The sequence below is a fragment of the Coturnix japonica genome, chromosome 7, assembly GCF_001577835.2.
Source record: "Coturnix japonica isolate 7356 chromosome 7, Coturnix japonica 2.1, whole genome shotgun sequence".
Taxonomy (NCBI): domain Eukaryota; kingdom Metazoa; phylum Chordata; class Aves; order Galliformes; family Phasianidae; genus Coturnix; species Coturnix japonica.
The window spans coordinates 33,062,514-33,086,720 of record NC_029522.1 but is presented as its reverse complement, the minus strand read 5'-3'; the positions used below and the strand labels follow the sequence as shown (position 1 = coordinate 33,086,720).

Below are 24,207 nucleotides of genomic sequence, written 5' to 3'. Positions count from 1 at the left end.
ACTGCTATGTATTCACTGTTTAATGCATGTATAGTTGCCGAGTCTAGGTGTACAAAGAGATATATTAATGAAGCGTTTTTGTACTGTTAAAGAAAGGGGTTACACAGTGAAAAACAGCCAAATGCTAAACAGTATGGAAAATTTTTGTCTTAGATAGTTAGATGATAGTGAAGGTAATCCTACAAATGCTGGACCAAGCTGATGCCTTTATTATGCCTTAAGGTTTTATATCTTTTGAGCTCTGAAAAGCAGAAGTATTTCTTAACATTTGTTTTTACCTTCATTTGTAAGAACGTAATGCTCCAACTACTCAGCACACTAAGAAAGTGAGGCAGCAAATACATTATTTCCTTGGGAACAGGGTGGTAAATCAGGAATAATTTATTTATGTGCTGATGAACTTTCCAAGCTATTATTGACTTGAAACTTCTGGAATGGCATCTAGCCAAGATACCAAAAATAGAAAATTTTGCAGAATGTAACAAAACTTAAAGTAATGCTGCAGCCTTAAGAATTTTTCCTGAGGTGATCCCTGCCTGTTAATTTCAAATATAAATAATCTTGGATTGCCATAGAAATTACAAGAGTTCAAAAAAATCTTCAAAATAAAATGGTGTGATTAAAAAAATAAATAGGTAGGTTAATCTTGGAAGATATCAGGTTAACTAATGGAAAAGTTGCTATAGGGTTTAAATAAGGGAAGAAATGAAGTCAATCACCATACTTCTATGATAAAGCCGCTTTCTAACACAGACAAATAAAGAGGCATTGTTTTCTGGTAGAAGTTTCACTGAAATAGGCAAGCATTTTTATGAAGTAGAGTGAAAGTTTGTCAGTGACTCGACTTAATAGTACATGACGTTCTGATTAAATATTAGCGATGTGCTGTATCAGTGAAGCGCACGTTAAATGGATTAAGAACTGATTAATTTACACGTTTCAGGAAGTAGTCCCTAGAGAATCATCATCAACTGGGTGGATTTTTAGAGTTGATCTCCAGGGAGTGGTACTAAGCTTGACACTAATCACTCTTCTTATGTATGGTATGGAAGGAAATAGAACAGTTCTAATAAAATTTTAAAATGAAGTGAAGATTGATGGTCTGGTAAATAGAGCTGGGTAAAGACACTTGTAGAGAGTCATCTGGATTACTTAATGGCTGAAAGTGTATTTAATTTAGCCAAATGTTAAGTGTATATGGGAAACAGGCCATATTTTCAGAATAGGGAACAGTACTATGAGGTTTTACTGCAAAACATAGCTTTTCTAGGTGTTTCAGTGTGAAACAGAGTTGTGTTCTCAGTGTGATAAACATGGGAGTTGGGACAAATGTCATAGCAGTGAAAAACCTGCAGCCAGTTTGATTCACCCCGGAGATATTAAAAGGCAAAGATTACCTTCTTACCTGTGTGCAGCAACAACACTGGGCACCAATGGGTTCTTTGGTGTAGCGGAAGAAGGCAACACAAAATGATTTGTCAAATTCATCAGTTAATTCAAACTGAAGTAGGCAGTCAGCTTTCTGTTTTCACGCACCACGATGGTTCTAATAACACTTGTCTAATATTTTTCTTGAGGTACTTTTTTCTTTATCTTTTGTAATAAGGCTGGTGACTTCTCCAGCAGCACATCCAGATCACAGCCTGCACATTACCCGTGCGTTGGATGGTAGTGGGTGATTCGTGTTTGGTTTTGTTGATAGTACTTTATTTTACACAAGGTAGATGAGTTCTCTGTCAGAACAAAGAGACTCAAATCCAAGGCCATCTCCATTCTATCCAGTTATTTCAAACTGGATAATTCCACTTTCTTTATCTTCTGTAGAAGTGTGATATGATTCACTGTTGGAGCAATGTCACAGGAGTAAAACCAAGAGATTCAGTGTACTTAGATCAGAACTATGCACTTCTCTCTTGCACATTGCCTTCATTATATGGACCAAATTGTGGAATGAGCACAAAAGAGCATTGTATTGTTTAAACTGTTTCTTGGATTGTAAAGGGAATAATATAAAATAGTATTTAGGCAATGTGGACAATGTGTTTAGCAACTGTAGTGTTTACTTTGCCAAAACACATGAGGGTGTTTTTGTTGTTGTTTTGTATACAAATATTCTGTGTAACAAAGAATCAAAAAAAGAGCCCTGGAGACCAATGCGAATGAGAGGAGCTAATTTTGTTATTTAATGATGTTAAAAAAGCAACACAACAACAACCACCTGAGTATTACTGTATTTTACTCTGTCAGCAGTTTTTGGTATGTGTTAAAATATTAAGAGAGGTAAATTGCATGTAGAGAATACCAGAGCTGAGTGACCATTAGTAATCACTGTTGTTCTACCTGGTTTGCAGCAAAGTTGTGATTAAGCTGTGAAATCTCAAAGGCAGAGAGAATAAAAATTAAGACTTTAAATATTTACATTCTTTTTCGAACATTATATCAGGATATCACATAGAATATGAAGGAGTCATCCTGCTAATTGACCTTTGCAAAATTACCATTTTACTTGAAAAGCTACTTGAAGCAGATCAGTTATTATTTTGATTACTCTATTTCTTTCATGTTAGCGATTATAATGGCACCTGGGAAAATCTGCTTGAAAACTTTGCTTCATTCTTTGTTCTACTGCAGCGTACTGTAGTCCTCTGAACAACGTTAATAAGCAATACTGACTTCTTTGGAGAGAGATTACAGTTTTTGATTATATGAGAGACTAATGTGAGCCAGCAGAGGAGGGAAAAGCATTCACAAGCTTACTCAAGTTATTAGTGCAAAGGGAAAGGGGAGCAGGTGGCAAGTGAGATGGCCATCTAGATATTAGCAAGCTGACAGGTATCCAAGTGATTCTGTGCTACAGACTTTCATTTTGATCTCCAAATAGTCTTTATTAACATTTAATTATAAGGTTTTCACTTGTGACTTGTGTTCAAAGATGTTCCTTCCAATCTCATTAAAAATAGACTTCACAAAAAAGGCTTTTTTTTTTTTTTTTTTTTTTTTTTTCCCTGTTCTGGTTCCTTGATTTTGTCACTGGACTTTTGCAGTGAATTCTTTGGCTTGTATTCCATATAAATCTAATTTTATTTGGGAGCCAGGACTTTTTCGGCACCGCTCCTGCAAAACTTAGATACAACGATTTGAAAATATATCCAGACCAAAACAGATCAAGGAGACACACATGACTGATTCGGCGGAGCATACTCACCGACAAGACGGATGTCTCTGCACAGCAAGCAATTCTCTAGGGTAGGGAGAGCACTCTCAAATCCAGTCACCCCAGAATAAACTCTAAGTTAGACACAGTCTAAATGTGCCTCCCAGCACAGGCTTCCACTGCTGAATAGATGAGAGCCCCAAGCCAGGCTGTGGATCCAGCCATGCCGCTGCTTTTATATCTCTTTCCAGCCTCTTAGCAAGTGTTTAAAATCATTAAAGCAGTATTGAGGTGCAGTCTGCAAGAGGAAGGGAAAACAAGGGGGTGGGGGAAACCTCATTAGAATAATTCCGTGTATGTGTTTCATAAGTAAGTGTTAGTAAGTGATATTTCACTTACCAGAGCGTTGGAAGAAAGTGGGAGTCCTGGAAGTTTCTTTTGGATGTTTGCTGCTGGGATCCTTGTGTTTATCTTCTTTCTTTGAAAAGTTTCAGTCATCTAATCAAAGACCAGAGACTCTGATCACCCTCTTACCGTGCATAAAGGATAGTTAATGTTTTGAATGGTCTGTGAAAATTATATGTGTTTTATAAGTACTTAAAGCTTGTTCAAATATCTTCGATTGGAACATTAATAAAGCGTATTATTTTATTATAATTAAAAACATCATTGTTTTTAGAGCAGTTTACTAATTAAAGTAATAAAATTAAGTTTTAGGTTTTCTCTTATAATAACTTCGGGGTTAAAATATTCTGAATTTAATATTATTACTTTGTTCCAAAATATCTTCAGTAAGGTTGGCTATTGGACACTAAAGACCCCCAAAGACAGAAGCTTTTCAACTCTACTGACTTCTATTAAAAAAGAGTCCCATGTCAGTAAGGTTTCCTTTGTTATTTGTCAGGGCAATAGCATGAATTCCAAAGGATATTTATTAAAAAGACTTTTTTTCTTTTTTATGCACCTTTACTGGTGCTGTTGTTTTACATGGAATATTTTATGAAGTATAGATGGAATGCGAATTGACTGTAAGCAATTTTAGACAGGTCTGGATTTGGCTTTTAGTGCATTCATTGTGATCTACCTCGGATATTTTTTATATGCTACTGTTACTGGGGGGCACGCAGTGTCCAAGGCAGATTTCAGTGATGGTGTGTACTGGAAGTAGGCAGCCAAGGGATGCAGTGTCAACTGCCTGGGTATCCCTTCATTGCCATTTGCAACATAGAGCAATTCTTACACTGGAATCTATGCAATTTCCTTGTATCATTCCTTCCCCCCACCCTGACCCGATCCCCCATACATTCCTTCCCTCCACGCCCCCTCCTTTGTGTTTCTGGCACATATACGTCCACAGGTGTTATTAAGTGTAGGGTAGCATGTGGTGTCCATGCTTCAGTGCTATCACAGAGGAAGGACTTCCTACAGGAAAAAAATGATCACTTTCAGTATTTTTCAGGCTGCCCATCTAAGCCCATCATTGCCTGGCATCTACACACTAAGGGCAAGGATCCAGCGAACTTGTGAGTGGGCACCATGCCATTTGAACAGATGGGCATGGAAGTAGGCAGCCAAAAGACAATGTATGTGCATCAACTGTGGGTGTTGAGGGCAAGATTCCCAGTGGAGAATGTCCAAACAGCTGTCTGGCCTGAGCCAACATGCCTACGACCAAGCAAAAGTGCCATCCCTAAATCCTGCTGAGTTGGATTAACCTTCAAAAATAAAAATTGCTTCTGCAGTAGCATAAGGTGAGTTTTTGACTCATTTAAATCCTAGAGAAAGAATTAGGCAAACAGGATAAAGATGTGCAGAGAGGACTGTGCATTTGTCTACGAATATTAACTATATTTTATACAATAGCATTTATAAGGAACATAGTAGCTAATGACCTACAGGAATGCGACATCAATGCTAATTATGCTCTTTCTGTTAAGACAGTCCTTTCAGGAGAGGCTGAGCTTTTGAGTGCATTTTGATTGTAGTGTACATGCCGAGTGTGATTTTCTAAAAGCAGTTCTGGATGTCTTTGCACGGTTAAATCAGTAAGTTTTAATGGTTTTTTTTCTTGCCCCTCTGTCCTGGGAATACTGTTCAGGGGTGCAGTTTCAGGCCAGAGCTGTTGACACGTTTGCTGTGTTAGCTGATTTTCCACATTTGCTGACTTTATTTCCTCAGGATCTAGAGTCGTTGTGAAAAGATAATCTACCATTTTTTTCTCTGTCTTTATTAACGTTGATATTTACCTTCTATAGACATCCTCAAAGAACGTATTTTTGCAGATGTGAATGTCAAAGGCAAAGAAACGGAAATACTGAGGTCAATTTGCATTTCTGTTCCTGCTGGTTTTACTCCTTGTTTCCTCTACCGTTGGTGAACTGCTCATCTGTAATTTTATCAAAGCATGTGCAGTAGTTAAGGCTAATATATTCTGATAACATGGTAAACCAAAAAGCAAGAACTGTATTATCTATAGGAAACTTATCAACATATTTTATAATATACATTTTAGCATATAGCTAGCTGAATAGCATCACAGTGTGAATGGTGCTGTATTTGTTACATGCTGCAGGCTGTAACATAGAAAAGGGCTGTGCAAAAAAGGCTTTGCTTTAACTGTTCTTTTCTTGAATAAGTAAGTATTGCATTTAATACAATTAGAGCGTATTGAAAATTTGATAGCAGGTTCCAGTCTGATTTCCAGTTGGAAAATCTTAGGATTAGATGCTCCACAGCTGTTGGACCCTTTGCAATGCTTTGATCCCTAGGTATATGAATCTGAGCAATCCGCAGACAAGTTTAGAGCAGCCTTAGTATTTCTCTGACTTACATGGATGGTAAGAACCTTTCGTAGCTGTATCCTTTTTTCAGATCTGATTTTGGCAGATCTCCTACTCCTGAAAAGGCTGCAAATGAAGCCAATGACATCAGCTGGGCCTCCCTCAAAGCAAGGATCAGTTGGACAAAATTCAAAGTCCATTCGAGTAGCTAGAGAGGAACAAAAGGACTCCCACTTAGGGAAAATCTGCTCCTGACTTTCACCCAGCCATAATGGAGAAAACTACCAAGTTCCTCCTGTAGGCTTATCCTTGGAGTTCAAATATTAGCCCAAATTGGATATCTCAAATTTGGATTATGCCCCCCAAAAATCTGGGGAAAGAAGGTGATATAGTTTTGTAATAAAAATTGTGATTATTTATTCTCTGACCACACAGTTCATATAGCAGCTGACATTTAAACCACAAACTGAATAGTGAATTTTATTTCATGAATGAACCATCTGAATAAATTGAGGTGTTTCCATGGGAAGAGCACAATGATACTTATCTACAGCAACTTCTGAAGCCAGAGAGCACGCCCATGTGATTAAATTGCCTTAATATAAAATACCTTCCTTCACAGGCTACAGTACGAGGGAGGGCCCTCTCACTGTGGGAAAGGTCTATAGGATTCTGATTTATAAGAGGGCAAGAGGTCAAGGGAAGCAAAGCCATTATCATTATTTTCATGGACTCTGGAGATCTGAACTGAGTATAGAGGGCAGTGTGCTCAAAGGGAGCCATGCAGAGGGAATGCAACACAATCCTGTGTTTTCCCTTTTTTTTTTCCCCACTGGCTTCGCTCTGCAGATTCTACTAAGAGCATGTTGTATGTAACAAACTCGAGCCTATAAGGGCTGTGAAGTGGTTTTCTTATTAAATGTTGCATAGAGAGATTATCTGGTCTGTAGCTGGCACACAAAGGCTGTATCCATGTGAGTTCCAGCCATGTGCATTGTAATGAATTTTCAGAGAGCAAGGAGTGAAAGAGGGATGGTGGGGACAGGTCTGAGTCTGCACATTATGCCCATCTTTCCCTGAAAGCCTCAGCAGAAAAAAAAAGAAAAAAATTCAAAAAGCACTGTGTGGTAACACTGAGTTATATTGCTTTATAGTCACTGTTACTTTTTTCCTCTGAACAAATCTCTTCGGACAAGCAAGGAGAAAATCCCCTATTATTGCTGCAATGTCAGCCTTTGGAAGACAGTGTTAGGAGGGCTCCAGAGCAAGCCAGGAGGAATACAGCTATGGGCAAGGAGCAGCGGGGACATGGGAAGATTTCCCCAGGGCTGAGCAGGCTCCAGTGCACTGAGAACATGTGTATGAGAGGTCAGGTATGAAGGGGATTGCTCTTTACTTCTTGAGGATGGATAGAAAACCCTTGCTTGTTTGCGATGACAAAGGAACATCTCCAAGTAGGAAGCCCTATGGGATTTTCTTACTGCCTTTCACAGTAGAAGAGAAACCTTATCGTACCAGAGCTGTTTACAAATAATTTCTGTAGTTAATGATAGACTTGCTATAGTGGTTGAGAGTGATTCTTCAAAACTAATCGCTTGATGCACTGCGGTGAATGGAGTGTTGCAGGGTTTTCCTTTCCCTTGGCCATAGGCAAGGTGTCTTTCAAGAGATGGAGCTATTAAGAAATGCTACAATAGGTTTCTCTTAAGTTTCTCTGTCTGAACAGTGATGAGCTGTCCCTGCCATATCGGAATGAAATGACCACAGGCATCACTAAATCAGGTATCACCCCTCCTTCTCTGTGAAGGGAATGGTTTTCACAAAAGTTTACGCGACTAGTTTGTACTTTTATTGCAAACTTTAATGCTGCCACCAGTAAGTTCGATCCCATAAAGAATTGAGTGTTCTGGCCCTCATCCAGAAAACCACTTAAGTATGTTGCAGAGTGCTTTGCTGGATCAAGTCCAGAGCTGAGCAACATGCAGGAGCAAGTTCTGGACAGCAGGGGTTTCTCTCTTTTTGGGTATTTATGAAGGAGTCTCCATGTTAGTTGACTGCTGCATGGGTAGGATAAAAATAAACAATAGGCTCCTAAGAAGAAAAGTCAAAGTGTGAACAAAGAGGCAGTTTTTGGGTAGAATGCTAAGAAAAACCTCTTTGAGAATGTTCTCCTTGGGTGGAGCATTACAGTGGCTGGTAGAGAAAATGGCAGGTTCATGTCATTGTAGGGTTTCTTATCCGAAGCAGAGCTCTTCTGCACTAGTTGTTCTTTGAACAAGCTGTGGTTTTCTCAGTCTGCTGACAGGAGGATTTGCGTGTAAATAATCTATGGCTGATAATTTATTCAGTAATGTTGGAAACCACCTATAAACGTTGTAGAGTTTTCCTAATTACTTAAGGATAAGAGGGAATTCAGATTGATGTTTCAGGAAATAATTCATTGCATTAAAGCAGTCTGTCTGGACCTTCTGAGAGATGCCGGTCAATTTTATTATGTTTGGGTGATATCAGACATAAATATGCTGCTTCTCACTGACCTGGATCAGAAATATGGTTATAATAGGAAAAAGATATATCCGAATCAGTCCTTCAAGATTCTTTTTAATTCAACACCACGATATATGAAGAGACCAGCAGTGAGATAGTGGTGATGAATTCCCAAAGGAAGAGGGAGAAATTAAAGAACAAATAGGTGCACGAAAAGAAACAGAATTAGACATCAGGTTATGGTATATTATTTCATTAATGTTAATGTAGCAGTTGTCAGATGGTTGTCTCTTCACACCGGGATACCAGGCATATGTAATGGAGGCTTCGCCATTCTAGAAAGTATAATGATGGATTAATGTTTAGATGCTGGAATAACTCTGGTAGGAGATAGATACCCTTTAGCTAAGGGGAAGGGAGGACTGCTGAGGCTGAATTTAACAAAACCAGACTTGCCCACAGACTTGCAAGCGCTCGCAGAGTGGATTTTTAATGCTGCAGGTGACATTGTTGCTGACTGAAGAATGTTCATCAAATCAGAAAACTGCTGATAAGCTGACTTTCCCAAAAAGGGATCTCACGAACTTCTCCTGTAAATCTCTGCCCTTCATCATATGCTGGGAGGTGAGGTAGAGGACTTATGACAGACATTATTTAGATTTTGCTTCAGTTTCCTGGGGTAACTGAATAGAGCTAGAGAGAGAAAAAATATCACAAAACACCTAATTTATGGTCTGCCTATTAAAAACTGAGAGAAAGAATGAAATTGAGCCAGTGCTTTCCTCTGAATATTTGGGTAACTCAAAAATATGTCATTGAGAATTGTTACTTCTCATTTAGACTCTTGGTTTTGCTAAAGGGAAAACTGAAGAATTTTGAAGAAACATGAGCGTATTGACCTAATTACCACTCAGATGCTCTTACTAGGAGTGTTTTAACAGTGGATTGAATATTATCATAAAGGATGTGATACAGCTAACTCATTTGGTAGGGTTTGTGATGTGTATTTGAGGGAATTTGTTATAAGTCATTCTGGAATTTAATGTAATCTTAGTTTATTAAACAATGTTGCTGTTGACTTTTGTTTCAAGATGCTTTGATTCAGTTTTTCAGAAGGTCCATTCCTAAATTAAAATGCTGGTAGAAATTTCACATTTCTGCATTTCTTCAGATTAACTCCACTTTTCAGCCAAATATTTGGGGTAGATTTTTTTTTCCAGAAGAGTTTGAACTTCTTACATAACTGTGGATTTTGATTCCTTCATTTGGGAGATCCAAGATTCTTGCCCAAGATTACATTGCTGACTGTTGGGCAACAAATCAGTTTCTTTCCTTTTTGTCCTCTAAGAGAAACATTCACAATTTAAGGCAAACTGCAAAAGTATCCCATTAGATGATCAAGTCTATTCTGTCTCATTGCATTTGCACAGTTTTCCTTATCACTTCTGCTTTGCAGATAGTGAAGAGGTTGACGCATAATGCCATCTGTACCCAGAATTAAATCTTCTATTAAATCCTTCTATATTTCCTCGAATATTTTTGTTTCTTTTAAATTTTGCTACCTTGAACAACTTTCTAGCACTACTTAAGCAGTACATTTTGCAATCTCTTTTCGTCATTTGATTGAGGATGGATTTGATGCCTCTGGTATTATTTCTAGCATGTATCAAATGTGAGCATTTCTTTCATTGTAATGCTCTGATCACTGAGTCTAAGACCAGACCAAAAGCTCTGATTGGTGCCGTGCACTTCACAAAGTTGCATATAGGGCCCCCAACGGACACGTGTGATTCCTGGAGATAACAAGTGAATGTTAAAATAAGTGCTGGGGAGTAGTAGCGTGTCTTGTTACTTAATTTGGATGAGTGAAGCGTATATTTTGGAAAGCATCGTGGGGCAGTATGCAGTATGTTAAAGAATAATTAGAGTAGGGGATCTGGGTAAAAAATGCTTTCTATGATCTAGACCTGAATACTTTAGTTATACGTCTTGTGCAGTATTGGACTTTGAGATGCTGGATAGCGAGGATAAAGAAAAAGATAAATTGAATTAATTTATTTTGAATTTATAGACATGTCTCTGCTTGCATTAATATTAAGTTCCACCCAAAATCTAAATGGAAAGACTGTAATCTTAGAAGTTCTCTCAATAGCATCAGCAAATCATTCTTGTTTACCCTACATGCTAATAAAACAGGAACATGACACTCCTGAAAACAAGATTGCAAAATACAGAAAATGTGGTCTGACATTTTTTTTCTCCCCAAAGGAGGGACTGCCACTAACTAAAGTATTTCTTATGAAAGCTCGATTGCTTAAGATGCAGAATATTAAGAGAGAAAAACACTTTAGGACACAGCCATGTCACCAGCTGTTACTCACCCTTAATGAAATTGTTAAGTGATATTCTTCATAAATAGGTCAGAGAAACTTTTGAATTGTGAAGAATGTTTTATCTCTTTCTTTGAAATGTTTGTATTAAATTTAGAACTGGTAATTCATTAAGCTCATTAGTTCTGACTAGGAGAGTAGAGCAATATCTAGGATATAGATTTCAAGGCTTAAATATGTTAGTGCTTACAAATAAACATGAAAGCAATATGTGGAGAAAAAATATGGGATCATAATATGTTTAACTGCTTTTTGAGCGTGGCCCTCTGGATTAATTAAGAACATTTTCTATATTCAGACACTTAAATATAAACAGAATATATTATGACTTTCAGCGAACTCCGTTTCAATAGAGAAAAAGGGAATGCATTATGATGAATACAGTGGAAATGAGTTGAAATTATTTTGTCATTTGCTTTTTGATTTCTGTTAAAAGATGAAAAAATGACTGGATTTTACAGGATCCAAACTATATTATTTTTGAGTAATGCCAAATCTAAGCAGTAAAAGTTCCGGGAAAATGTATCTTTTGGTGACCTATTCTTTGTCATAGATTTGTAAAATTCCCTTCAGCATCAGCTCTTTTCAACAGAAATCTTTGATTTGTGATCCAGTTTTTGTTTCGTCTGAATAATGTCTGGTATAATGTAACCTGATTTTGCAGTGTTAAATCCCAGTTTTCTTCTGGAAAAGAGGGAGCTGGAGGAAATCGAGGACTCAGCCCTTGAGATTAGTTGTAGAATCAGAGTCCAGTATTGCTGCAGCCTTCTAGACATGGAGAGATAGAAATAGCCTTTAGAGCAGTTAAAACATAAGACATATTCCATATGCCTTCCCAACTGCATTTTAATTTCTTCCGAGACTTGCTTTGTAGTCTTGAGGTTCAATTAGCAGCTTTCCCTTTCCTGTAAAATGGGCGAGATCACCTAACAAGAAGATTCTTGATGGAAGAGTCTCAATTGCAAACTGTTTTTATCAATTGGTCAAGTTTTAGCTTACTTTTCCAAAGTCATGTCATAAAAAATAGCACATTTATGATAAAGATCTTTAGGATTTCACAGAAAAGCTGTACTAAAAGAAGCCAGGTTTCCAAAACTACATCCAGTACATGCTGCACATGCCTGGTAATTGCATTTGTTGGTCCATCTTCACCTGTATATATTTGAGCTCTCTTTGGAATTAAATCCTTTTTTCTTTTTAGATAAATCGTCACAGAAGAAATCATTCCCAGCATAACTTAACACTTGCAGACATCATTAGTACACCGGACCACACGGTAAGAAATTGCTTTACAGAACTGATAAATCATTCTTGTTCTTTAGAAGCTTACAATGTAAATATTGCACGTTTTACTAAAGGATAAATACACGAGGTTTTGGGTGCCTCAAGATGTTAAGGGATTTGAAAGACTTTGATTAATCAATAAAAAGAATAATATTCAAAGATACAAAGCAATTTGTATGGCTTGACTTTGCTGTTAACTCAGTCAGCAGCAGTAATACTATGGATAAAGGAATGTAACCATGTCTTTGTCCCCACAAAGGTGGTTTTCATACTAATATTAATTTTCTTAAATGAAAGTGAGCGCTACATTTACCACAATTTTCATGAAACTAAAAGAATCCAGGGGAAATGAAAAGGGTAGAGAAATATTTATATATTTTCTTTTTTAAACTGAAAATAAAATGAATATTCAAATACAGGTTAATTTTAAAAATTGGTGCTTTTATGTATGTGAACTTTTTAGGATTAGGTAGGTTCAGAAACTTGTCATTCTTATAAATATTATTTATTATGGAATCTATATGTTATCTAGAGGAAATTACAGTGTCTTACTCTGTTCCTGATGTTTGTTCATTAGATAGAAACTCAGATATTTATACATACAAATTTTCCTCTGTTTTTTTTTTTCCTAAATAACAAATTAAAAAGAAGCAACAGCAGCAGCAACAAAGAAGAGAACTATTCAATATTCTTCTATATTAATTCTTTCAGGGCATTTTGGGTTATATTCTCAACCTTCCATATGTCAAAAAGGTGCAGAAGGGGCAACATCTTAACAAGAAATGATGATATTTATTGAGACAGGAAAAAAAACCAGAGTATACCATTATGATATATTTGGTGTTCTTTTTAATCTAATGTCATCCATTTACAATAGAATCGTGAGACATCATGGAAGTATTTCCTTCCAAATCTGTACATGAAAAAAGGGATATTAACAGATGTTGGACAAGGAAAATAGAGCTCCCTGAGCAGAGATTATATAAATATTGGGGTCATCCTTGAAATGATTTATTTGTCTTGGTGATAAAGTCGTTTTGTAATTCTATAAATACACTGTATGCTAATTACAGAGAACACAGTACATATTATTGAATAATGAAGACGATGCTTATTTTCTTAGAGTCAGCACCTATACTAATTTAATTAAACCACTGTATATATATATATAAAACTTGCTATTTCACAGAGGGGTCTCCTGAATATCCTGTGTTTATGAACTGCTTAGTCTTGAAGTGTTTGATTTTGAACGACGTATGGATTAGAACTACAGGACTTATATTGCGATATCTTATCTGCCCCACATTTGCTAGTGGATTTTATACTCTAGCTCAAGACCACTACATGGAAAGTATGATTGAGCACCAATATTTTCATCTGGAAACATATCCAATTTTTAACTTCCCAAAATGTAGGAACAGAGGTAGCTGAAATCCATTTGCCTTTAGTTTTGGATTGGTTAAAATAACAGTTTGGAAAGAGCGTTGCTAAACTTTGAAAGGATGATATTTTGGGTCTGATTCAGAGAAGCAATCAACAGCTTGAATGGTTAGCCAGTGCTCCTCCCAATTTCTGTTTCCAGATGGATAGAAATATTAAAAGAATAACCTTTCTCATATGTTATTTGGCATCTCCGGCCCTGGCCAAGCACCAGAAGATTTATGCTACAAAAATGAACAGTTAGGAGGGGAAGATGTTTTTTTTCCAAAGATGTAAAATAAGTGTATTAAAGAAAAAAAAAGAAAAAAGGAGTAGATGGGCCTGGGGATTACGTCTTCTTATTTTAGTTGTAATAATTTGCCCATCTATTATCAGATAAATAGTGACATGACCCTGCTCAATAATCCTCATTCACTTTCTCTCTGTATTTTCTATGGCAATGATATGCATGATGGGAATTTGCATGAGATAAGTACAAATTAGAGAAAATTCACACATCAGTCCTCACGTACATGTTTGAGAAGATCACCTAGATTATTGTCCACAGGCCTTTTCATTGATACAAATGGATATGCACACTATATATATTTCATTTTATCCTACATACAAGCAACAGATAAAATCTATGGTGATAGTCAATTATATGTTAATAGCATGATTGATATTTTGTGCAGTTAAATAAAAAGAGTGCTTTATTTAAAAGCCCTTACGTTGCAGATCAAAGCATGTTTTATTGCCATTGAGTAGCTTTGCAGAAGGGAATCTACTGAAATTGGTACAAAATCATCTCGTGATGAAATAAGACCATGAGGAGTTACTCCAGTCAGGCACTGACTGAGCAGTGTTCAAAAGTGAAAGCAGGCCCACTCTGAACCACTGTTTTGCTTCTGGAAGTGCTGAGGTGTCCCTGCGTTCTCTTTTTTTCATTACTGACATAGTAAGGACATCCTAAACTAATGAGATAACAAGTCAGCGGGTTTAGTTTAATAATTTCCCTTTTTCTTTTAGTTTTCCTTAATACAAACTTACACAGTCTTCTGAAACATCCAAAGCCTATATCACAGCATCATAAGGATTGTTTCAGCAGACTGTACATAAAGTATGACAGTATGGAAGACCACAAATTAAAAGGGAGCAATAGAAATGAAGAACAAGTGCAGGATTCACTTCTAGTGTTCCAAAACTCAAACTCAACATAGATCTTGTGCAATCTGGTGCTGCAGCATCATGTGTATCCAACATTTTGTAGCCTGACAGACACAGCAAAAGAAAAATAATAATAAATAGGGGGCAGGGGTGTCAAATTTTAGAAACTGTGTAGTAGAAATACTGAATCACATTTTGAACCAGTGATTGAACACCTGGTGGGAAGGCAGAGCCAACCCATGGGAGCTCAGGTGCAAGCAATGTACCTGAGTGATTGGGAGGGGTGGAGTCAGGATCCACCCCAGACCTCACTGAAGGGTTGGCAGTGGAGGCAAGGGGATCTCACTGGAGATCAGTGCATACTTTAGGCCTTCTGAAGGTAAGTAGCTTCTTTATTTCTCTACCTACTGCTTTTGTATGTGAGCCAATCCTTGCTTGCTGCAAATTGGGATCTTGCTGCTCTTTTGTCACCATTATGCTTTTTATCACATTACAAACTGCAGTAGCAAAGCAGGGGATCTATGCAGGTGTATCAGATTGCTGGTATCACATACTGCTTTGTGTAGGCTGTAGCTAAAGACTTTGCTTTCCTGGATGTGTTTTGGAAAATGCACATTGCAGCTGTGATTTCCTCTGTTTAGAATTCCAGTTTCGGATTTTATGTTGAAAATTGACCAACTGCTCAGTTTGGTTTCCTGCTATAGCATGAGATCGTTTAGTTCAGCTGGGAACACGAAGACAATTTTCCCTGCACACGTTCACACACACTACAGTGAAGTGTGACCTTTTAAAGCCTGTGAGGATGAGATCCTCAATGCTATAGTTCATCCAGAAGACAGCATGGCATAAAAAGCATGTCTTCTAGCATCTTCAATGAGCTCTGTTTTCATCTGAACTCAAAGCAAAATGTGGCACCTATTGAGGCAGTGGGATTTCTCCTGTTGTACCCACATTTGGCATTGCTCCATTGGTTGGCCCTAAACAGAAATCTCTTCAGACCATAAGAATCAAGAATTATTTGCAGAACAGCTTCATAATAGCAATCAAGGAAACATGAGCTCCTACAACTCAGTGTATTAAATGACATAATTTACTGACAGTATATTTAAAATTATTATTATTTTATTTATAATCAGAAACTTCGCATGTGCTAACATAAGTTTCTGCCAACTCAACCAATAAAGTATTATAGTGGGCTTTTTTTTTTTTTCAAATTAATTCTGTGTACTAATTGACTTTGAAAGTTGTTTGCGTGCTTTCAAAAGAACTGACTGTAACAGAAAAATAAATGACTAAAGTGTGAATTAATGATAAAATGTTCCCTACCAGATAAGTTAGATGCAGAGGCCTTACATGCGTGCTCCCTAAATGGATACATTAACCTGAGTAAATGATACGGTTTTGATCTATTTTTCTCTTTCTTTCTTGTAGGTGGTGGAGAAAGAAGGATATCTTCTAAAAGCTAAAATAGCAGACGGTGGCAAGAAATTAAGGTATTATATGCAAATATTACAGAACTTATCAGTTATAAACACGTATCCACTCTGAATTTTAAGCGTGTATAGCTATTATTGTGGCTTATAGCCAAAATGACTTTATTTCAGCATTAACCCAATGTGTGATCAGCTTTTGGAGTATTACAATCTGAGAATGCAAGTAACAGCATCTAGCAGGCTGATTACATGTGATGAGCACGTGTTATATGCACATTAAAGACAACCTTAAGGCACCACGCAAATGAATATCTCTTCAAGTGGGAAAATTGTAGGTGCTTTGTGTTTGCTTCAGGAGTCAAGGATGGGGTGTAGGAATGGTAAATGGGATGTAGGATGTGGGGATGCCTGGGGAAGACTATCAACAACAGTCAACATTTGGTTGCTTAACACTATTTCTGCTAAAAGTAATATGATTGTTAGATATTCTTAGAAGTATTTGCTATCATTTGTTGCATCTAGAGGCAACTTATCATGACCGCTGCTGTTTTAAACAGTACTGAATGATCTCATATCGTACGCCAAAAAAAAGCCTTAGAAATGGAAAGCAGCACTGAAGCTATAATGTGCTGCCATCAGGTGTTCGTCCGACAGAATGCAAACGCAGCGGCAGCTCTCAAATACTTGTTTCAGCGCAGGAGCTGTTAGCTTTCAGGAGCTGCCTGTGTTTCAAGCTAGAAGTTTAGTGTCGTGGATATAGATGAATTCAAGTGATATGCTTGGTGAATCTAGCTGGGTCTTCTCTGTGTACTGATATTTATGGGTCTTTATACAGAGAAAGCACGGGTGTAATGATTTATCTACTTTGTGTACACTTTGTCACATTCCTCCTTTCACTTCCTAAACTTGTTCATTGACTGGAGGGGACTTATTCAATAATCCTCGTGTGATGTGGGGGAAAAAATACCCTACAATATTGTGAATGAAATCTTCTGAAGAAATGGAAGGTCTTAGGTCACTGCTTGTAGGGGAACAAATAGACCATCCCCATCCGTAAAAAGACTAATACACCTTAGGGAATTTGCTCTTTTTTTTTTTTTTTTTTTTTTAAATCTGACTAATAAATTTATAAAATGGAAAACAGGTTTGTCAGGTTGTTCATATAGTTTTTAAGTTTTAGGTCACAAAAGCAGTTTTGATTTCAAAATGTAATTTTTCAAGTGAAGCAACTGTAATATAAAAGGACTAGGGCATTTAAAGATAGAGGGGGAAAATATCATATAGATATCATGGTGGATTTCATATGCATTCTCATCACTAATGCATTTCACAGAATCAGAGAATTGTAGGGGCTGGGAGGGATTTCCTGTAGTTTCCTGCCAAAACACTGAGTTCTCTTTTCTCTCTTGGAATTAAAGCATGCTCCCCTTAAAGTTCAGAGAGAAGTTTAAGTAAAACCTCTTATCCAATATTTTTAAGAGATACTTTGTAAAGGAAAACAGAAGAGCGTTTGCTCCCATAAGTGTATCTGGTGAAGGGCCATTTCCTGTGTGGCAATCATAGAATCACAAGGTTGGAAAGGATCTACAAGATCATCTAGTCCAACCATCCTCCCATTACCATTGCTACCACAATCAGTGGGTAATAAGAAAGGTAGGCAATGATGGCAACCAAATCTGGTCAGTCACAACGTTTGATGAAGGCATGTTTATTCCAGCAGGTTTATCAGGTAGAGGACATCTAAGTAAAAGGCAGCAGCCAGGAAATATCTTGGTCAGTTGCTAAGAAAAGAGACAGCATTTGGGGATGTTGATTCAAGCGCATTATCAGAGTGAGGGTCTCTCAATTTGGAAAATAGAAATTAAAGGGTATAAATGGCCTGTCATTTGTAAAAGGAAGCCAGGCAGTACACACTGGCTGAGCCCTGAAACTGATTGCCTCAATCTGTCCTATTTACTCTTTATTTGTATATTCCTACTCCCTTCTGTGTGAAGGGCCGCATACTAGCTCCTGGTGAGACCTGTGGGTGTGTGTGCAGGTGAACTGATGGGGCTGGGGGCACAGGTTCTGGAGTCAGCTCCTGGGGTCCTGGCGCCAGCAGCTGGTGGGACCGTAGCCCTCTGCATCTGAAAGGATCCTACAGACTTTTGAGTTCAGGCTGCTGGCAGACTGTGACTGCTTTATGTTAGTCCTGCATGTAAGTGCAGGTTTTTTGTCTGTTTCTGTCAGTATCTTATGTGTGTCTGTGTATTTCTGAGGTACATGTACAGCTTTGATATTGGTTGAGCCTGATGTCAAGAATAATTTGAATGCTGAACCTAGGCTGTGTACTAAGGATTTCAATCCCTTAGTAATGGATAATTACCCAGTATATCCAACCCGTAGGAAAGTCTGTTTAAATCAGTACTCAGCAGGCTTGGCTGCTTACTTTCAAGACCTTTTATGAGTAGGGAGAGGAAAAAAGAAGAAGAAATTAAGAACTGAAGCTGTGCTTACCACTTGACAACTTGTATTCATTGCTTTGATGGTGATTGTTAGCTACAGCACTTGTTTCACAAGGACACTGTAAAAACTACCTGTTTGTCACATACATGTTCAAGTCTGTTCTAAAATGTTAAGATTTGCAGGTTGCCTATGCAGTTGGATCAAGTTGTCTTTATTTTTTTCCTTCTTGATTCTATTTGAAATAGTAGTTATCAGAAGGGCATAAGTTATTGGAATACTCTTAGCATGTGTGAACTTTAAGCATGTGTGAATAATGCCTCTGCTTTCCTGTGATTGAGGCACCTTGGTGCTAGAAGAAGCAGAGAGGCTTTAAATTGGGAAAGGGGATAGAAAGCCTTCATGCTTTCCTGTTAGGCTATGCTCGTATAATACTTCTGATGGTACAAGTGGAAGATGGAGTTCAGATCACTTTTTTTCTTTCTGAAATGAAGCATTTAAAAGACGTGTCTACAGATGGAACAGTTCCCACACCCTGCTTGCATGTCTCACTAATAACTTTTATTGTTTTTAAGGAAAAACTGGTCCACGTCTTGGATTGTTCTTACTTCTCGGAAAATGGAATTCTACAAAGAATCCAAACAGCCAGCGCTGGCCAATCTGGTAGGCAATCAGCCATTTAATACACTCGGCTTCTTTGCAACTGTTACTTCAGTATTAAAAACTTTTCTGCTTATATAAGGCAAGTTCAGACTGAGCTGGCAACCTTCAAAGACCAGAGAGCAGCTGAAGGAAAATGCCTTGATAAACTTTTAATCAGATGTGGAGTGTGAGAAGAAATAGGACTTAGCACGTCCTTTATTAAGAGGTGCATTTTGAGAATAATTGCAGAGTGAGACAAATGGTGAGTGACTATCCGGTAATGTGAAGGTAACACTTTAAATTAAGGTGTCATTTATGAATGCTTTATTCTTATTTATGAAAATGATCGCTAAATGCAGCTACTTCCTCAAATAATGTATTATAAAGTATGTTATAAAATGCATTAGTAATAAATGCTTAACAGATGACGCGATGGGAATCTGTTGCAAAGGATATTGTGAGATGTAAATTGTATTAAACCATGTATGTGCATCTTTAATACATGAATTTAAGTTATCTACCATCCTATAAAGTGGCTTATACATTAATAAATAAAAATAAATTATTTATAAATGGCACCTTAATACAGGGTGTTACCAAAGCAGAAAACACTGTAAGTTAGCAAAGTGATTTTTTATCGTAGTATAAATGTGACATCTACCATATCCTGCTAACCTTCCTGAATATTTCTATGACTGCAGCTAATGCAGCTAATGCAATTTCTGTAGCCTGTAGTTACTACAAAGTGAAATTTGCAGTACCTCTTTATTGTGCCCCAAGGAAAGACCACTGATCTTAGTCTTTGGAGATGTGACAGCTACGTTGCGCAAGCAATAATCGCATGTATCCCTTCGGTGCTAGTTACTGTGGAGTTTGAGCCTACAAACCTGAACATGGGCAACAAAAGGGGATTTTGGTAAATGTGTGACACTGTGGGCAGAAAAGGGACAGGTTTGACAAAGCCCTATTGTGAAAGGCTCTCAAGGCCTGATCAAACCTGTCATATCTTATTGGCATGATGGGTGGCCACAAAGGTGCTCTCTTTGGCAGGAGTCACAAAGAATAAGCTATTATTTTTTTCTGTGGCAGGTGATAAACCCTTTTTTTTTCCCTTCTTTTTTTTAACCTATATGTTCTTGATCTAAATGTTACCTCCTGCCATGAAATCAGCTTTAAATATTGCCTTTTCATGCCTTGCTTTTTAGGAAAGGTGAGGGTTATAGCAAAAATATATTAAAAAAGAAATGGAAAAAAAGAAAAAGAGTGAAATAATAAAAATAAGTAAAGAATAGAATTGGACACTGCAGGAAAAATAACATTTTTCTGAAGCCATGAGAATAGTAAGGCATAAAGTAATACACACACACATATATACATACATATATATTTTTCCAAAATCATGTTTACCCTAAATTTAAATTAGCTTTTATTTATTTATTTAGACTCTTTTGAGAGTCTAAAATACATCCTTTAAAACAAATCTTATAATTTTTAACTATCTTTTACTTCTGCCCAGATGAGTGTTGCTGTCATAGAGTCAATGTATGTGGGAAACTAATTCGTGCTATGCTCGAATTGTACTAAAGTAACAAATTCCAGCATATGTTCTTCCTCAATAGTGCAAGTTATATCAAAGGAGTGATTTTGAAGAAACATGGGCTTTTTTTCTTTATCAAAAGCACTAAAGCTAAAGTGTCTAAGATAAAGATGCATTCATGATAAATGTTTATGGCTGGGTTATGCATAGAAGGAAGGAAGCTTTTGCAGTGTTTTTGGTACTCGTCTGAAGGATCTGATTCAATGAGGTTGTGAGCCACTTGGCTTTAATTCATAGAAGCGTGGGCCAAAATGAACACAGGGGCTGCTTAGCTCAGCTCTGGATGCACCTTGTGCTTTGTATGTTCAGTCTTTCAGTGCCAGCATGGTAAATGCATTCAGTTCTATGTTAGATCTGAGTGATAGGGTTGTAGTCTCTAAATGAGTTGAAGATGCATTTTCTGTCTATTTCATTTAACTTCTGTGCAGTTGGAAATAAGTAAATTAGACCATGCTTGGGGAAAAACAAAAAAACAACACTCATCTCTAAACTCAACTTCCTAAGCAGAAATTTCTCACTTCCAAAAACAAAGCTAAGCTAAGCATGGTCATTTCACCTGATCAAGCAAATGCAATGTTTATTTCCTTTGTAAACCACTTAAGCAGATGTGACTTCCTTTCCACTATCAAAATTGTATAAAAAGGCTTCTTTAAAAACTGTTTGCTTCCAAATTTTCTGTTAGTTTATTTTTGAAAGAAAGGAACTCAACCATTAATTTAATAAAGTAATAGAAGCAATGCTCGTTCACTGTAGTAAGTAAAATAACAAAGCATTTTTATTGTTAGCAGGAAAATTTTGACATAATGAAAAGATTGCTTTGTATTACAAAGATATTAGTTCATTAATTATTTGTTATTAAATATATGATGTGAAAACTCAAGGCAGCATCGTTATAAGGGGAAAATCTCACAATAAAGGCAGCAGAAGAAAGGGAAGTGATAGTAGATTTTATTCATACCTCTCCTGATGATGGGGTAACATTTAGAGGTGACCTAAAAATATAGTTACTAAAATCTTTAATAATATTCAGACTTAAATAATCTTTCTGAGAAGTTCTGGTTGTTCATTTCTATGACTGTATATGTAAGAATCACTGTAAGAACTTTTGTTTTTGATTTCGGTGAAGAAGTCTGAGAGTCATAGCTGAAGGTTGTGATAGTATCTGGTATTATTAGTAGTAGTAATAGGGAAAATGACCATTAAAGCACATAGGGGAGAGATCCATAATACTTGTATACTGAAAATGCAAGTTGGCATCCCACATAGATAAATCATTGTTTTTTTCCTCCTGCTTTGACTATTTGCTGTCATGCTTCTGATGCATTCTGGTAGGTTTTTTTTAGTGCTCCTAAGAATATAACTTTTGTTTTAAGTTAAGGGCATTGTGATTGAAACAGAACGCAGCACCACTCTTTGTAACCAGCATTAAATTTTACTATCAGTTGGCCTCTCTGACCAAGAAAAACTAGACTGTTTATTTCTGGAGATAGTTTATTCAACAGAGGTTATTTTAACCTCAGGTTATTAGCCCATCTGCAAAGTAATTTAGTGAGTGAAAATGCTGCTGAAATCCATATTCATGTTGCAGAAGATTTCATTGCAGCAGACACTTGTATCAATTTACAGCATAACTCCCTCCAACAACACTGATATAACATAATTGCTCTGACTGCAAAACACAAAGCAAGGACATGGAGTGCTCAGGCTTTCACGTTAACCTTAGTTTACTCTCTTGTGATATCTCTGAGGAAAATAGACAGTATGTAACAGGACAACGTTTGGGCCAGAATGACTTTCTGGGCTTTTTTCCTGAGTACTCTATGGATTGAAGCAGTAGTCATAAGTCCCCATTGTGCAGAGCTCCATGCATGCTGCAGAAAGGCTGGCATGCTCAGCCAGAAATGCAAGGTCTTCATGATTTTTGCATGCAGTTTTAATTAAAGGCTTTATATACTGTACCATACTCATGACTTGTGAGGTGTTCACAGACACCTCCTATCCTGTTGTGGTCAGAAATGCTGAGCTCCACAAAAGAGAAGTTTCTTGAGTTATTTGCACACAGCAGAAGTGTGTTCATCTTCTTAAGACCCTGAGGAAAGGGAGATGCATATTCTTACCCTTTTCTTCAATTGATAACAGAACTGGAGCAGTAAACAAACTCCAGTTTAAAACAACAAAACAAGCTGTATGCACTTGAACGCACAGAAGTTCAGCTTCTACCTCCACTTGCAGTTTTGTACAGTCATAGAAATTAAAGATGGTAAAATCCTCTGGGGCTCTCACTATTCCATCCTATAAAACTTCCACCAATGGATGTACTTCTGTTGTTTTTCTCACTTCAGTGTGTGATACCTTAGTAGTTTTCCTGAGGGAAATGCTCTATAGCCCAATATCCTTCATCATCAAGAAACTATTTCCTGGTTCTTTGTCTACATTTGAATTGCTTCTTTTCAGCTCATCATACGCTTCCAAAATTACTCCACTTTTTCTGTTGATTAAATAAAGCTGCCTTTTTTTTTCAAGTATTTGTGGACTTCCATGTTTCACCTTAGTTGTTTGGTTGGCTTTTGTTTTCAAAGAAACCCATCTGGCCCACCTTTATGAGGCTATGTTGCATGTGGGGAGGGTTACAGAGCTGCTCATTTGGTTGTCCCATGAGTTACTGAGGAGGAAGCAATTGTCAGCTATCTCCCATTCTTATCTATTTGCTTTTACTTTTTACTTGGTCACTTCCTCCATAGAAATAGTAACTCATAACATTTTACAACACCTTTGTAAAATTAAGTATCAATAAAGTTGTTTTGATCTGCTATTAGAATTTAGAAAAGTTAAGCTCTCATCAGAGACCAGGCAGGAAATCTGAGGCAGAGCTGGGGAAGAAGTCCAAACCCTCCTCTTCCAGTGGTTTAGCCACAAGAACATCTTTCTTCTTTCAATAACATGTTTTTTATTTTTTTTTTCCATAAAGAGAAATAATAATAAAAAGGAACAAAGGTACACTAGACCTTCAGTTTTAGAGGATTTGAACCATGGTAGTTTTATGGTTTGGCAAATGGAGACCTTAATTACAATTCCAGTACGGAGAAATGCCTGAAATTATGACTGACTGCAAATTATCTGACCAGGATTTCTTACTTTGTTTTTTTTAACCTAAAAAGATCCTTTTCCACCCATCTCAAAAGCGTCTTGCAGAACACATGTTATTTTTAGCCTTTAATAACAGCATCAGAGAAATTCAGTTTGCTGTGTTTGGAAAACTGATTATGTGGTTGATGTTGCATTGGCCATTGCAACTTCTGTTAGGTTACCAGTGCCATTTATTTTTCTTAAGGTAAGATGTTATAAGAATAATGGAGTAAGCTTAGTAACCTAGTCTATGATGTCTACTTTAAATTAAAGGGGTTTTGCCAAA

The 24,207-nt window shown here is 37.1% G+C and overlaps 1 protein-coding gene across 1 annotated transcript in view; it reads left to right on the top strand.

The window, feature by feature from the left end:
• ARHGAP15 (Rho GTPase activating protein 15) overlaps window positions 1–24,207 on the top strand; it is a 337,309-nt gene that overhangs the window by 59,217 nt on the left and 253,885 nt on the right. Inside the window, exons 12-14 of the mRNA XM_032445704.1 lie at window positions 12,013–12,087; window positions 16,113–16,174; window positions 19,132–19,219. Of these exons, the coding sequence (XP_032301595.1) occupies window positions 12,013–12,087; window positions 16,113–16,174; window positions 19,132–19,219 (225 nt within the window). The remainder of the gene's footprint in view (window positions 1–12,012; window positions 12,088–16,112; window positions 16,175–19,131; window positions 19,220–24,207) is intronic.